The 13,213-nt window shown below is 39.7% G+C and overlaps 1 protein-coding gene across 3 annotated transcripts in view; it reads left to right on the top strand.

The window, feature by feature from the left end:
- Nucleotides 1-122: 122 nt before the first annotated feature.
- Ptpn2 (protein tyrosine phosphatase non-receptor type 2) overlaps nucleotides 123-13,213 on the top strand; it is an 82,693-nt gene continuing 69,602 nt past the window's right edge. For all 3 annotated transcript variants that reach the window (XM_015506028.2, XM_015506031.2, XM_015506029.2), the window contains exon 1: nucleotides 123-248. In XM_015506028.2, coding sequence (XP_015361514.2) covers nucleotides 138-248 — 111 coding nt within the window. In that variant the 5' untranslated portion in view covers nucleotides 123-137. The remainder of the gene's footprint in view (nucleotides 249-13,213) is intronic.

Raw genomic sequence — 13,213 nt, forward strand, 5'->3', positions numbered from 1 at the left:
CGCGTCAGGGGCGCGCCTGCGCCGACCGCTGTCGGGCCACTTTTGAGGAAAAGACGTGGTGCGAGGCCTCCTCGTTAGCGCAAGCGCGGACGTTGTTCTGGAGGACGGCTCCACAGCGGCGCCTGGTGGCGGCGTGGATGGCGCGGCGGGGCCGGGGCCGGTGGGCGCGGGGGCCTGGGAGTGCTCATGGAACTGGGGCACCTGTGGGGGCCCCGGTGCGTGCGTGTGGACCGGGCCCGGCGCGATATGTGCGTGTGCTCGTGGAATCGGGGAACCGGTGTGGGCTCGGGGGGACCGGCGTGATCTGTGCGTGTGCGCGTGGACGCGGGGGACCGGTGTGGGCTCAGGGGGACCCGGCATGACCCGTGCGTGCGCGCGCGGAGGGACACGGGGTCCCGGGGGACCCGTGTTGCTCTGGAGCCCCCGCGTGTGCGCCCGGGACGCCGGCCGCATCCTCCAGTTGTGCCCACACCCCCGTGCGAAGCGTTGCTCGCGGACATCTGCTGGTAGGTGTTGTGGCCGGGCGCGGTCGTGGTCGCCCGGCCCCCTCGCGGAGCCGGGGTGGTTGCGGGTGGCCTGTGGGCTCTGACAGGCACCGCCACTCTCCGGCCCCGGAGGGCCTGGTGTCTCTTGCTGGTGGCCCTCCCCGACCTCCCCGAGGAAAAGGCTCTGGCCGTGGTGGTGCAGTGTGACAGTGTCTTCACCGAGGCATGCTTCGCACCAGTGAGCCTCACAGCTCCCAGACATTTGAACAAGTTCCACAGCTACATGTGCTTGTGCAAACACAGCCGTGTAAAGTCAGCCCTTCCAGAAGATGCCCTGATGCCCACAGGCTAGCTCTGTTCTCTTGTCTCTAACCACAGGGTAATTTTGTCCATTCAGCTCTTAAAAATGCAACCCATAGTGTGAACACTTGTGACTAGCTTTTTTTTTTTTTTTTTAACCTATCTTTTTTATTTTCCTCTCTTTCTCTCTCCTCTCCTTCCTTCCTTCCTTCCTTCCTTCCTTCCTTCCTTCCTTTCTTTCTCTCTCTCTCTCTCTCTTTCTTTCTTTCTTTCTTTCCTTCTTTCCCTCCCTTCCTTCCTTCCCTCCTTCCCCACCCAGGGCCTTTTTTACTTTAAATTGAGCTCGGTTTTTGGTTAAGTTCTTGTAGTCCTGCCTCAGCTACCCAGTCGCTGGGCTTACAGGTCCTGAGCCACTGTGCTAGTTAAAACGTTATCTTTTTTAGAGGTGATTTAATTGCTTATGCTGTAGTGTCTAGTCATTAACATATTATTCCAAAGATTGAATTTACTAGTTGAGTGTTATATGCTGCTCCGGGGGATGTTTGCCTCACCGTGTGTGTGTGTGTGTGTGTGTGTGTGTGTGTGTGTAGGGGGCTTCCTGTAATTCTGAATGATCCTGGGTTTTTCTCCATTCCATTTAATTAGATGACAATAAAAAATATTTCCTTTATTTGGAATGTTAAGGTTCTTGAACACATTAGAGGCAGTATTTTAAGTACCCTGAATCACATTGGTGAGAGTGTGTTACAATAAGGCACTAACTTTTAAAAAATATTTTTTATTTTTAGTTGAGGGTGGACACAATGCCTTTATTTTATTTATATGCAGTGCTGAAGATTGAAACTATGACCCCAGCCCCAAGGCCCTAGCTTTTTAAAAGATGTACTGGTAAGGACTCTTCCTATTATAGAGAATCATTAATGCAAATTCTAGTAGGAATTTTTTCCCAGCTGTATCTTCTCAGTTACATTTGTCTTAGACTGCTGTTTTCAAGGTACCAGTAATAAAACCAAAATCATATTTAAGAGGAAAAAGGTGAATGCTACAGCTTTTTTTTTTTTTTTTTTTGTACTAGGAATTGAATCCAGGGGTGCTTTACTATTAAGCCACAACTCCCATCCTTGTTATGTATTTGTTTTTATTTTGAGACTGAGTCTTGCCAAGTTGCTGAAGGTTTAAATTGGCTGAGGCTTGCCTTGAACTGAGATTGTCCTGTCTCAGTCTCCCAAGACTCAGATTATGGGCCTGTGCAGCTTAATTCAGCTTAACATTTTGGTTAAGCAGTTTGATTAATTATTATTTTTTGAGGATTCAATGAAAGTTGTGACCCCTTTTGTCGGAAAAAAATGCACATACTTCTTAAAATTTCACATCTGGTTTGAAGGTGGTTTAGCAAACCCTTACATAGTCTAATTCCTAGGAATCTTGTAATTTACTTGATTGGTCAATGCGTGTATCATTAATTTTTCCTAATGTAAGAACAAGAGCATTTGTTTGGTTAGTAGACACCATGCTATATGTACTAGTGTTATAATAAAAGTAGGTCACAAACAGTTAATAATGAAAGGCAACTCAGGAAGAGTTTGGGTTAAATATTTTCCTGTGATTCTAGAAAATCCATTTAACTATTCTACAAATAGGTACTGACCAATGGCCTGCCAGCTTTTGCTCTAGGACTTGAAAATTCTGCAGGGAATGCCACTGACAAGGTTCTGCTCCTGACACATACATATTCTGGGACTTTTTTCCTAAAGGGCCTCATTGCAAGACCATATTTTCTTTTGTTTTCTCATAACATCCCTATTATGTGCAACTGTTAGGCACTGAGGTTACCTACCTCAGAACTGTCCCTGTTCTTCAGGAGACAGCTAGCTAGTGGGAAGCACTGAATGGGGAAGCAGATAAAAACGTAAGAGTGATCTAATTAGAATAAATTTTAAAAAGCGGTCTGTGTAAAGTCAGTGTTAAGCACAGGGTGCTGTGACTTAATACCTAAGAGCCCAGTGTTCCCCAGTAAGGAGTACCTGGGAGCTGCAGTGATGCTTTTTGGAGAATGGAGGGCCTTATCTAAGTCTTGAAGGACAGATTAGATTGCCTGTTGAAGAGGACAAAGAATCGGGAGAATCAGGGTTCCAAGAAGAAACACGTGTGCACAAGGCACAGAGTGGAAAGCTGAGAGAACTACCTGCTGTTATTCTTTTAAAAATTTTTTTAGTTGTTATTCATTTATTTATATGTGATGCTGAGCATCGAACCCAGTGCCTCACACATGTGAGGCGAGCACTCTACCATTTTGCCACAACCCCAGCCCCTGGCTGTTATTCTTTGTTGAGTCTGGTAAAGTTGAGCTGGAGAATAAGGTAGAGCCTAGAAGCCCTTGTAGATCAGAATTTGAACTAGTTGATAGGGACTCATTAAGGAATTTAAGCCTGGAATTGCCATGATCATATTTTTTAGCAAGATTATCCTGACTGCTAGTGGGTTGGACAGAGCTAAGTGTATACAGGTAGCACTGGGTTAGTCTTGGTGTAACCGGAAGAGAAGTGTTGAGCTCCTGAACTTAGGTTGTGGCAGGCAGAATGAGTGGGAAATAGATTTGAAAAAGAGTAAATGTGTTTGGTTTTGAAACTGTTCAGATTTAGTTGAAGTACCTGTGAGATATTGAATAGAAATAGTGGAAGGTATAAATCTGGAATTCAGAGGAGAGGTCTGAGTTGTAAATGTAATTTTGAAAATCCCGAGCATACAAGTGGTGTTTGAGGTCCTAGATGTCAAGGTTACCCAAGGAAGATTTAGAAGATTTGGATATGCTGGATGCCATGGATGGAATATTTATTTTTTAATTTATTTATTTTAATGTGTTCTTTTTAGTTATATGTGACAGTAGAGTGTATTGTTGATATAGTATATATACATGGAGTATAACTTGCCATTCTTGTGGTTGTACAAGATGTGGAGTTATACTGGTGTATTCATATTATGAATATAGGAAAGTGACGTCTGAGTCATTCTGTTGTCTTTCCCATCCCCAGCCCCCTTTCCCTTTGTCTAATCCAGTGAGCTTCTGCCCTCCTCCCCCCATTGTGTGTTAGCATTCATCTGTCAGAGAACATTCAGGCTTTGGTTTTATGGGGGAGTGTCTTATTTCGTGTACAGTATAAGAGTAAATAGGGGGCTGAGGATTGTGACTCTGTGGTAGAGCACTTGCCTAGCATATGTGAGGCACTGGGTTTGATTCTCAGCACTGCATATAAATAAATTAATAAAATAAAGGTCCATCAACATCTAAAAATATTTAAAAAAAAAAAGGAGTAAGTAGGAGAAAAGATGCTTGCATTAAAGACTGGAGAGGAACAGCAAGGAAGTGGGGGAGAAGAGGTAGAAGACTGTAGGGTGTTGGTAGTCCTCAGGGCCACATGCTGCAGATGCCACCAATAGGGTCCAGGCTGCATGGGCCCACTGAGTTAAGCAACCAGAAGATAAACAGATACCTCATTTAAAAATAGCAGTTTCAGTGTCTTACAGATGCCCAGAGTTGAGAAGGTGGGGAGAAGTACAAATGAGTAAGTGCAGACTTCTGTTAAGAAGTCCAGCTTGACGAGATGGAGTAGAGAGAGGAACCTAAGATAAAGCATGATTATTTCAGCCTCTGTTTAAACCCTTGCATGGCTTCCCATTGCTCACAATGTAAAATTCAGTTCTTTCTTCTACTCATAAGACCATATGTCCTGCCTATGTGGTATCGTTTTCCATATTATTTTCCTCCCTTTTCTACTATATTCTGTTCCTGGAAATGTGTGTATCTATTCTCCCCTTAGGGCTCTTTATAAATGTAGTTCCCTTTTGCCGCGGTACAATTTCCCCCCCTTTTCTTCCCCTCTTGCCTAATACCTCCTGCTCATGCTGAAGTCTCACTTCTCTGGGGAGCCTTCCCAACCCACCCATGCTGGGTATGAGTCCTTACAACCTTCTGTAGCATCCCATGACTTCCTCTTACATAGTGGTGAGTTATTTCGGGAATACAGTTTGCATTAAGCAAACCACTATTGAAAGTAACACTACTTTGAGCAAGAGAAAAGTGTCAAAGTGGGCTTTCTGCCTTGTTTTTCACAGCAGTGGGTTATGTTCATGATAATATTTATAAGGAGTTGTGCTTTCTTGGCATTGCTGCTGGGGCTAGAAGACCGACTTTGCCATTGAACAAACATCAGATGTAACTGAAAGCTGGATTGGATGGTGTGAGAGAACCTTTATAATTTTATTGTAGAAATTCTTACAGGAGAAAGGAATCTAATATTTTGAGTCTGAAACTCTCTGGCCACTTCTCTTTTTACCTTTTATGAACAATTGCTTTAGAAAACGTGACTTTTGGTAGTAGAAGTTTTCTTACAAATGAATCCTTGAGTTGGATCAAAACAGGTTTGTTAGTCCAGGTTAACCTTCTTCACTCATAGAGCTTCAGGAAGGCAGCACCAGTGTTTTGCACAGAACCAGGCACTTGGTAAGCCCTTGATAAATATTTGTTGAATACATGACTTCTTATGAGAAAAGGGCTCTTGATGTTTATGGTACTGCAGGGTTGAGCCTAAACAAAGAAGTGGAGTTTGAAGAAATAGAAGAAATGGTTGTTGCAGAGAAAAGGCAGGAACCAGTGATAACAAGAGGACGTAGGTGCAAGAGTTAGCCTGGAAAGCATGCAGTTGGCAGAAGTGAGATTTCTGGAAAAGTTAATTTGGTCTTATTGACAAACTAATAACATTAATGGAACCTGAGGTTAATTCCGGCTTTTTCGTCAGTGTTCATGATTGCTTTTTTGCCTTTAATCACTGGCAATTGCTGTCTGACTCAGCTGGGGCATAAGAAGGACAGAGAAAAGAAATGGAGTTTTGCAAACCCATGGAGTATAGCCATAGGGAAATGGTTAAAAGTTAAGTTGTTGAATGTTTCTACCAAGTGATGGCTCATAATTTGGTTGATTAATCAGGGTTATGAACCAAGGAACTTGGTTACTTATTAGAAATTTGTAATTCAAATATTGTCAGAATGAGAGTAGATTTTACCATTTATTAGTCAGCAAATTTTTAGAAGTCAGATAACATAACAAGTGCACTCTGTTCTAGTACGTGTTGAGCTTTCCTCATCTGCAAATCCAGAATGCTTCAAAATCTGAAACTTATTGAGTGCTGACATATCAAAAGTGGCAAATTTGACACTTGATCTAATGTGATGGGTCACATTCAAAACACAGGCACTGTAAAACTATTGTATAAAATTACCTTCAGGTTCTGTGTATGAAACAGATGGATTCATGTTTGGACTTTGGTTCTGTCCCAACACATCTCATTATATATGCAGATATTTCTAAATCCTAAAAGTCCAAAATTGGAAATGCTTTTGCTAAGTGTTTTGAATAAGGGTTACTCAACCTGTATTTGGAGTGGGGTAGCAGTTTGGCAGGTGAGTCAAAGCTGTCTTAGTCCAAAAAACTTCCTTTGCCTATTAGTTACACATTCTTCTGACTGTTGTCTAATCTTAAGATCAGTTATTTTACATGGTTGCACAGACTTATTGAATTTCTTGGAAAATTGGCTGCTTTCTCACCTTGGAGCATATGTGGAATGTATTCTATGCCTACCTTACCTATCTGGGAAAGGTAAGGTATGTGTTCCAAACAAGACCATAGTCTCCTTAGGCAAAATTACCTGCTCCTTCTTCAAGTGTGGACCTCATTGTTTTAGAACTATCTACTTACCCATCCAGCTCCTTGAGGATGGCCTTGTTTTTCTGTTTCCTACCATCTACCTAGAGAGTCTGAAGCATGTTAAATGCTCAGTAAGTGTTCACTAAACAGGAATATCGCCCCCCTCTTTAAAAATAGAGTACCTGGTTTATTCCAAATTCCTCACTTATGACAGAGGAAGCACTGGTCAGATGAAAGCTTGTGATTTATGTAATGTTACAGTGTCTGTTAGTTAGATGTCACGATGGGGACCCAAAGCCAGTCCTTCTGATTTTAGTTTTAGCACTGCCCTAATTTGCCAATATGACTACTTACATTGCTCTCTTCTTACAATCTACTTGAGGTTGAGGGCTCTGAGAGAATCGTTTTAATTTTTGATGGCAAGGAGGAAGTAAAATGTGTTGTCATAGGTAGGGTCATTTGGGGACTTGAAACCTTTAAAACAGTGTCTGGGATCAGACTTGAAGGGATTTTCAGATCTCCTGAAATTGTGTACTAAATCGTGTGCATGCATGTTCCCGACTATTTAGTTTCTTAAGTGATTGGATAGGTTTTGTCAATCTTTTGTTTTGCGGGGGGTGGCACTAGGGATTGAACTCAAGGAGTACCTTACCACTGACCTACATCCCAGCCCTTTTTATTTTTTTATTTTGAAACAGGTCTCACTAAGTTGCTGAGGACCTCACTAAGTTGCCAAGGATATGCTTGAATTTATGATCCTCCTTCCTCAGCCTCCCAATTTGCTGCTTTTGTCAGATTCTTAACTGGATCTGTCTCTGCCTCTGCTCATGATTAAGTATCACTACTTGAAGGGAAATCAGCCTTGGGAATGGTGGCCCAATAGAGAATATTTATGTTGAAATCATACTGTTTTGCCTTTGATCTGCATTCTGTAGATTACTGGTACCTGTAAATATGGAAAGCCTGAGCCTTTATCCCCTAGCTGTTCTAGTGAGTCTTTAATATCCAGGGAATTCCTGAGCCTCGGTTGTAGAACCTGTATCGCTTTTTCTGTCTGATGTTGCCATGCCTCATTTTTATTCAGATATTCTGCTCACTTTTTTCTTCCTACTTTGTTTTCTTTGGCTCTCAAAATATAGCCTGGGCAAAACAGAGGTAGGTGAATTCTAAGTAAACAAATTTAAATTAACATAGGTGTCCTCTTACTTTCTCAGATAAATGTAGGTATGATTTGTTTCCCCTGGAAATTGTCATCTGGATTCACTTTTCTCTGCATTTTGTAGTTCCGCTTAATGCTTTGGTGCAGTCCTTATCTCTTGTTGGACAGCTGTGAGAGTCAGAACATTTGTGTCAACAAGTATATAGGACTTGTAGTTACATCTGCCTTACTTGGTTGTATATTAAAGCCTAACTTAAAAATATATGTATTTTTAGTTATAGTTGGACACAATACCTTTATTTATTTATTTAGTAATAAAGTTATTTATTTGTTTATTTTTATGTGGTACTGAGGATTGAACCCAGAGCCTCGCACGTGCTAGGCGAGCACTCTACCGCTGAGCCACAACCCCAGCCTCCCCCCCAACTCAGTTTTGCAAGTAAAATTTAAAACATAGTATATAACTGAGGAAGAGGTATACTGTTCAGCAGGCCAATTTTAAAGAATAAAAATTCCTCCAGTGGCTTGGAGGCTGAGGCAGGAGGATCACGAATTCAAAGCCAGCCTCTGTAACTGATCAAGCACTAAGCTACTCAGTGTGACCCTGTCTCTAAATAACATATATAAAAAGGGCCGGGGGATGTGGCTCAGTGTTAAATTCCCCTGGGTCTAATCTCTGGTACCAAAACCAACCAAACAAAAACCCTTCCCGGATTCTGGGGATTTAACCCAGAGACATACCTCTGAGCTAAGGCCTGAGCCCCCAACTCCACCCCACAAGCCCTTTTTATTTTTGAAGCATTGTCTCTAAGTTCCTGAGGCTGGCCTTGAATTTGTGCTCCTCCTACTGCTGCCTCCTAAATTGCTGGGATTACAGGCATGGGCCTCTTTGCCTGTTATTATTTAATTTTTATTAATTGCACAGAATAGTTGGCTTCATTGTGGTTAAAGGGTGCTTGCATGTAACATAATTTGATCAATTTCACTCCCAAGTCCTTCCCTTGTCCACCCCTCCTCCCTTAAGTAATATCAATCTGAGTAGACTACTAACCTTTTATATTCTTAATTGCAGGGCTGTTGTTTGAAATAGCTATTAAAATGAATGTAATACCATTTTAAATGTATTGATATAGTGCTAATTTAATGTTATTTATGTGATACCCTAGGTTCAGGAAGTTACTTTGACTTAATAGTGAGGTTCTAGCTTTTAAAGTTCATAGGTGCCTTTAGACACTTTTAAGGTAAAACCTGTGTGTGACAGAAATGTCTTCATATTTAAAATTCCCCAAAATGTAGCATGTGATTTCAGATAGAATCATAACCCTCCCTTCCCCAAAAGACTGTTGATGTTGATGATCCCCAGGGTAGGAAGTCCTGGTCAAGAAATTGATTAAAGCTTGAGATGCTTTGATTATGGATTTCTGGTATCATTTTCAATGTGAAGTTTGTGTTTATTTACGTGCCTCTGGATTTCTTCCAAATCTCAATATTTCTAATTTAATGCATCTTTTGTTCTACCAGTTTCATTTATTCATGTCGCTGATCCTTCATACCCTTGTCTCAAGTTGCTTTCATTCGTTTGGAGAAAAAATCTCATACTACATCACTTTGTTTCTTCTTTCACTGTATTTGAGCAGTTTTATGTTATGAGAGCTGTTCATTCCTCTTTCTAGTTGATAGTGCTTCTAGGAATTCATAGTCTGAGTGGGTTAAATTAAGGTTATATGGCTCCTGTAGTTTGTATTGCTCTGACTAGTGAAGCATCTGGGACCCTGGAATGACTTCAGAAAATTGCAGTTACCAGGAAAAAAAAAAAAGTGCAGTACTCCATGCCAATGGCACCTGCTTCTGCTCTGCTTTTTATTTTAACAAGCAAAACTACACAACATAGACCCATTTCAAACTTTATAAACAAAGAACATTTTTTAAAATCTCTATTATGGTCATTACACATCATGGTCAGGGTAAAATATAATATTTTATCATATCAATATTTTAGTATTCAGTACATAACTTCATTCTGTATGTAGCATACAGAAAAATTTACACCCAGTGTAGTTTATTCCCCCTTGAATTATTATGATAGAGCAGGAAATAACAATTTAGGAAATCAGAAAAGAATAATCTGATTCTATAAGAAAAGATCAAGACTTTAAGATAATCCCAAGTGGATAGTGAGCTTTTACTTGTGGTAGGACATACCTAAATTTCTTTGTTTATACTTAAAGTCCTGAGGTAAATCCTAGATTATCTGGTGAAGTGTTTATTTTTATTAGTCAGATGTGCATATACTCTATTAAATATTGTGGAAGGACATGATGAAGTATCTTGCATTCTTTGAAAACCCACTATTATTTTAAGATGCTCAGTTAAGTTCCAGACCACTGCAATAGGGCAGATCTTGTAGTAATGTGAATCACATGAGTTTTTTTGTTTGTTTGTTTCTCTGTATAAAAGTTACATTTACCCGATGTTGTACTCTATTAAGTATGCAATAGTATTTTGTCTAAAGGCTCAGTGGTAGAGCCCTTGCCTAGCATGTCTGAGGCACTGGGTTCGATTCTCAGCATCACATATAAATAAATGAATAAAACAAAGGTCCATCAACATCTAAAAAAATATTTTTTAAGAATACACATACCTTAGTTGAAAAAGTTTTATTGCCAAAAAGTGCCAGTGACCTTTAGCTCTTGGAAAATTGATGATGATAGACTTCCTCCATGCAGGGTTGCCACAAATTTCAATTTGTAAAAAGAAAAAGAAAAAAGCAATATATTTAAAGCGCAATAATATATTATAAATCAAGTTATGTCTGTGTACCTGTCACTCATTGGTTGAGGAGACAAAATCCCTGATGGACTAAGTTCTCTGAATCACAGTTCTCTTTGAGAAGATCTCTTTGAAGAAAAGAATTTTAAGAATAAAGTAGCTAATCTTGACTGAGCTTCTACTGCATGTCAGGCAAGGGCTATGTACTTCATGTGTATTATTTTCATATCTACTACTATGATTATAGATTGGAAGATATCAGCTGTTAGTGAGGATGTGAAGAAATTAGAATCCTGGTCAGTTACATGATTTGTAGTTCTATTCTCCCATACATTTTCTTTTGGTGGTATTATTTGATATGTTAAAGTTTTAAATTTTGATGAAGGCCAATTTATCTAGTTTTCTGTTGTTTGCTACATTTTTTGTATCACATTTAAGAAATCATTGCCAAATCCAAGTTTATGAGTATTTTCATTTCCTATATTTTCTACTGAGTGTTACAGTTTTAGTTCTTATTTAAGTCTTTTGTCCATTTGAATTAATTTTTATATGTTTTAGGATAATGGTCCAACTTCATTCTTTTGCATGAGGATATTTGGTTTCTGTAGTACTAAATGCTAAAAAGATTGTCTTTTCCCATTTGAATGGTCTTGGCATTCTTGTTGGAAATCAATTAACTAATGATGTGACAGTTTATTTTGGGGTTCTCTGCCTGCTATCCCATGGAGGATCTGTATATCTGTCTTTATGCTATTACAGAACTGACTTGATCATTGTAGCTTTGTAATGGGCTTTGAAATTGGGATGTTGGAGTCCTTAGGGTTTGCTCTTCATTTTCAAGATTGTTTTGGTTGTTCAGAATACATTGAAAGTTTAGGATTTTTTTTCTGGTTTTCAAAAATTATCCTTAGGATTTTGATACAGAGCACATTAAATTAGTGGTTTGTATAGTATTGCCTTCTTAATACAGATTCCTATAAATATGACACATCTTTTTATTTAGGTCTGTATTATCTTTCAGTGGTGTTTTGTAGTTTTCAGTGTATAAGTCTTTGCCTCCTTGACTAAATATAGTCCCATGTTTTATTTTTTTTGGTGCTCTTATAGATAGGGTTGTTTTATTAATGTCTTTTTTTGAGTTGTTCATTTCTAGAATATGATTGGTTTGTATGTTATCTTGTAACTTTGATGAATTTGTTAGTTTTAACAGTTTTTTTGTGAATTCTTTTTAGGGTTTTTCTGCTTATGAGATCCTGTCATTTGTGAAGAGGGAGTTTAACCTCTTCTTTCCGGTGTGGATGCCTATTATTTATTTCTTGTTTAATTGCTCTGGTTAGAGCTTTTCATATTGAGGTGATTAAATCAGGCATCCTTGTCTTGTTCTTGTCCAGTTAATTTTTTTCTAAATAAGTACCTGCTTATATTGTGCTATTTGTTGAATAATCCACACCCGCATTTACAATGCCATCTTCATAATTTATACAATTAAACTTAACGTGTGTTGAGTGAGTGACAAGTGGACAATAGTTTACATAATCTATTCACTCTCCACCCGTTCATACTCATTCCCTTCATTTTACTCCCTTGTGCACATCTTGTGTTGTTGATAGTTCTTGCAACATACCAGTTATTCCTCCTTTTGTTAATATTTTTTAGTGTACTTCCACCTCCTTGTTGCTTCCCATAGGCTGGCTGTTTGCCTGGTCCTGCCTTGCCTTGTTCTTCACAGGCATGCTTCTGCTCAGTCTTCAGGCTTACTAATATTCTGTGTGCCTCACTTCCTCAAGTTTACTTATGGCACTTATTAGATTTAAGGAAAATTCTGAGGCCTGATTTTTAAAAAATTTTTATTATTAGTTGTTCAAAACATTACATAGCTCTTGACATATCATATTTCATACATTTGATTCAAGTGGGTTATGAACTCCCATTTTTACCCCATATACAGATTTCAGAATCACATTGGTTACACATCCACGTTTTTACATACTGCCACACTAGTGTCGGTTGTATTCTGTTGCCTTTCCTATCCTCTACTATCCCCCCACTCCTCCCCTCCCTTCCCATCTTCTCACTCTACCCCATCTACTGTAATTCATTTCTCTCCCTTGTTTTTTTTTCCCTTTCCCCTCACTTCCTCTTATATGTAATTTTGTATAACAATGCGGGTTTCCTTCCATTTCCATGCAATTTCCCTTCTCTCTCCCTTTCCCTCCCACCTCTCGTCCCTGTTTAATGTTAATCTTCTTCTTATGCTCTTCCTCCCTGCTCTGTTCTTAGTTGTTCTCCTTATATCAAAGAAGACATTTGGCATTTGTTTTTTAGGGATTGGCTAGCTTCACTTAGCATAATCTGCTCTAATGCCATCCATTTCCCTGCAAATGCCATGATTTTGTCATTTTTTAGTGCTGAGTAATACTCCATTGTGTATAAATGCCACATTTTTTTTTATCCATTCATCTATTGAAGGGCATCTAGGTTGGTTCCACAGTCTAGCTATTATGAATTGTGCTGCTATGAACATCGATGTAGCAGTATCCCTATAGTACGCTCTTTTAAGGTCTTCAGGAATAGTCCGAGAAGGGGAATAGCTGGGTCAAATGGTGGTTCCATTCCCAGCTTTCCCAGGAATCTCCATACTGCTTTCCAAATTGGCCGCACCAATTTGCAGTCCCACCAGCAATGTACAAGTGTACCCTTTTCCCCACATCCTCGCCAGCACTTGTTGTTGTTTGACTTCATAATGGCTGCCAATCTTACTGGAGTGAGATGGTATCTTAGGGTGGTTTTGATTTGCAT

This window comes from Marmota marmota, unplaced genomic scaffold, assembly GCF_001458135.2.
Source record: "Marmota marmota marmota unplaced genomic scaffold, marMar, whole genome shotgun sequence".
In the NCBI taxonomy this organism is placed as follows: Eukaryota; Metazoa; Chordata; class Mammalia; order Rodentia; family Sciuridae; genus Marmota; species Marmota marmota.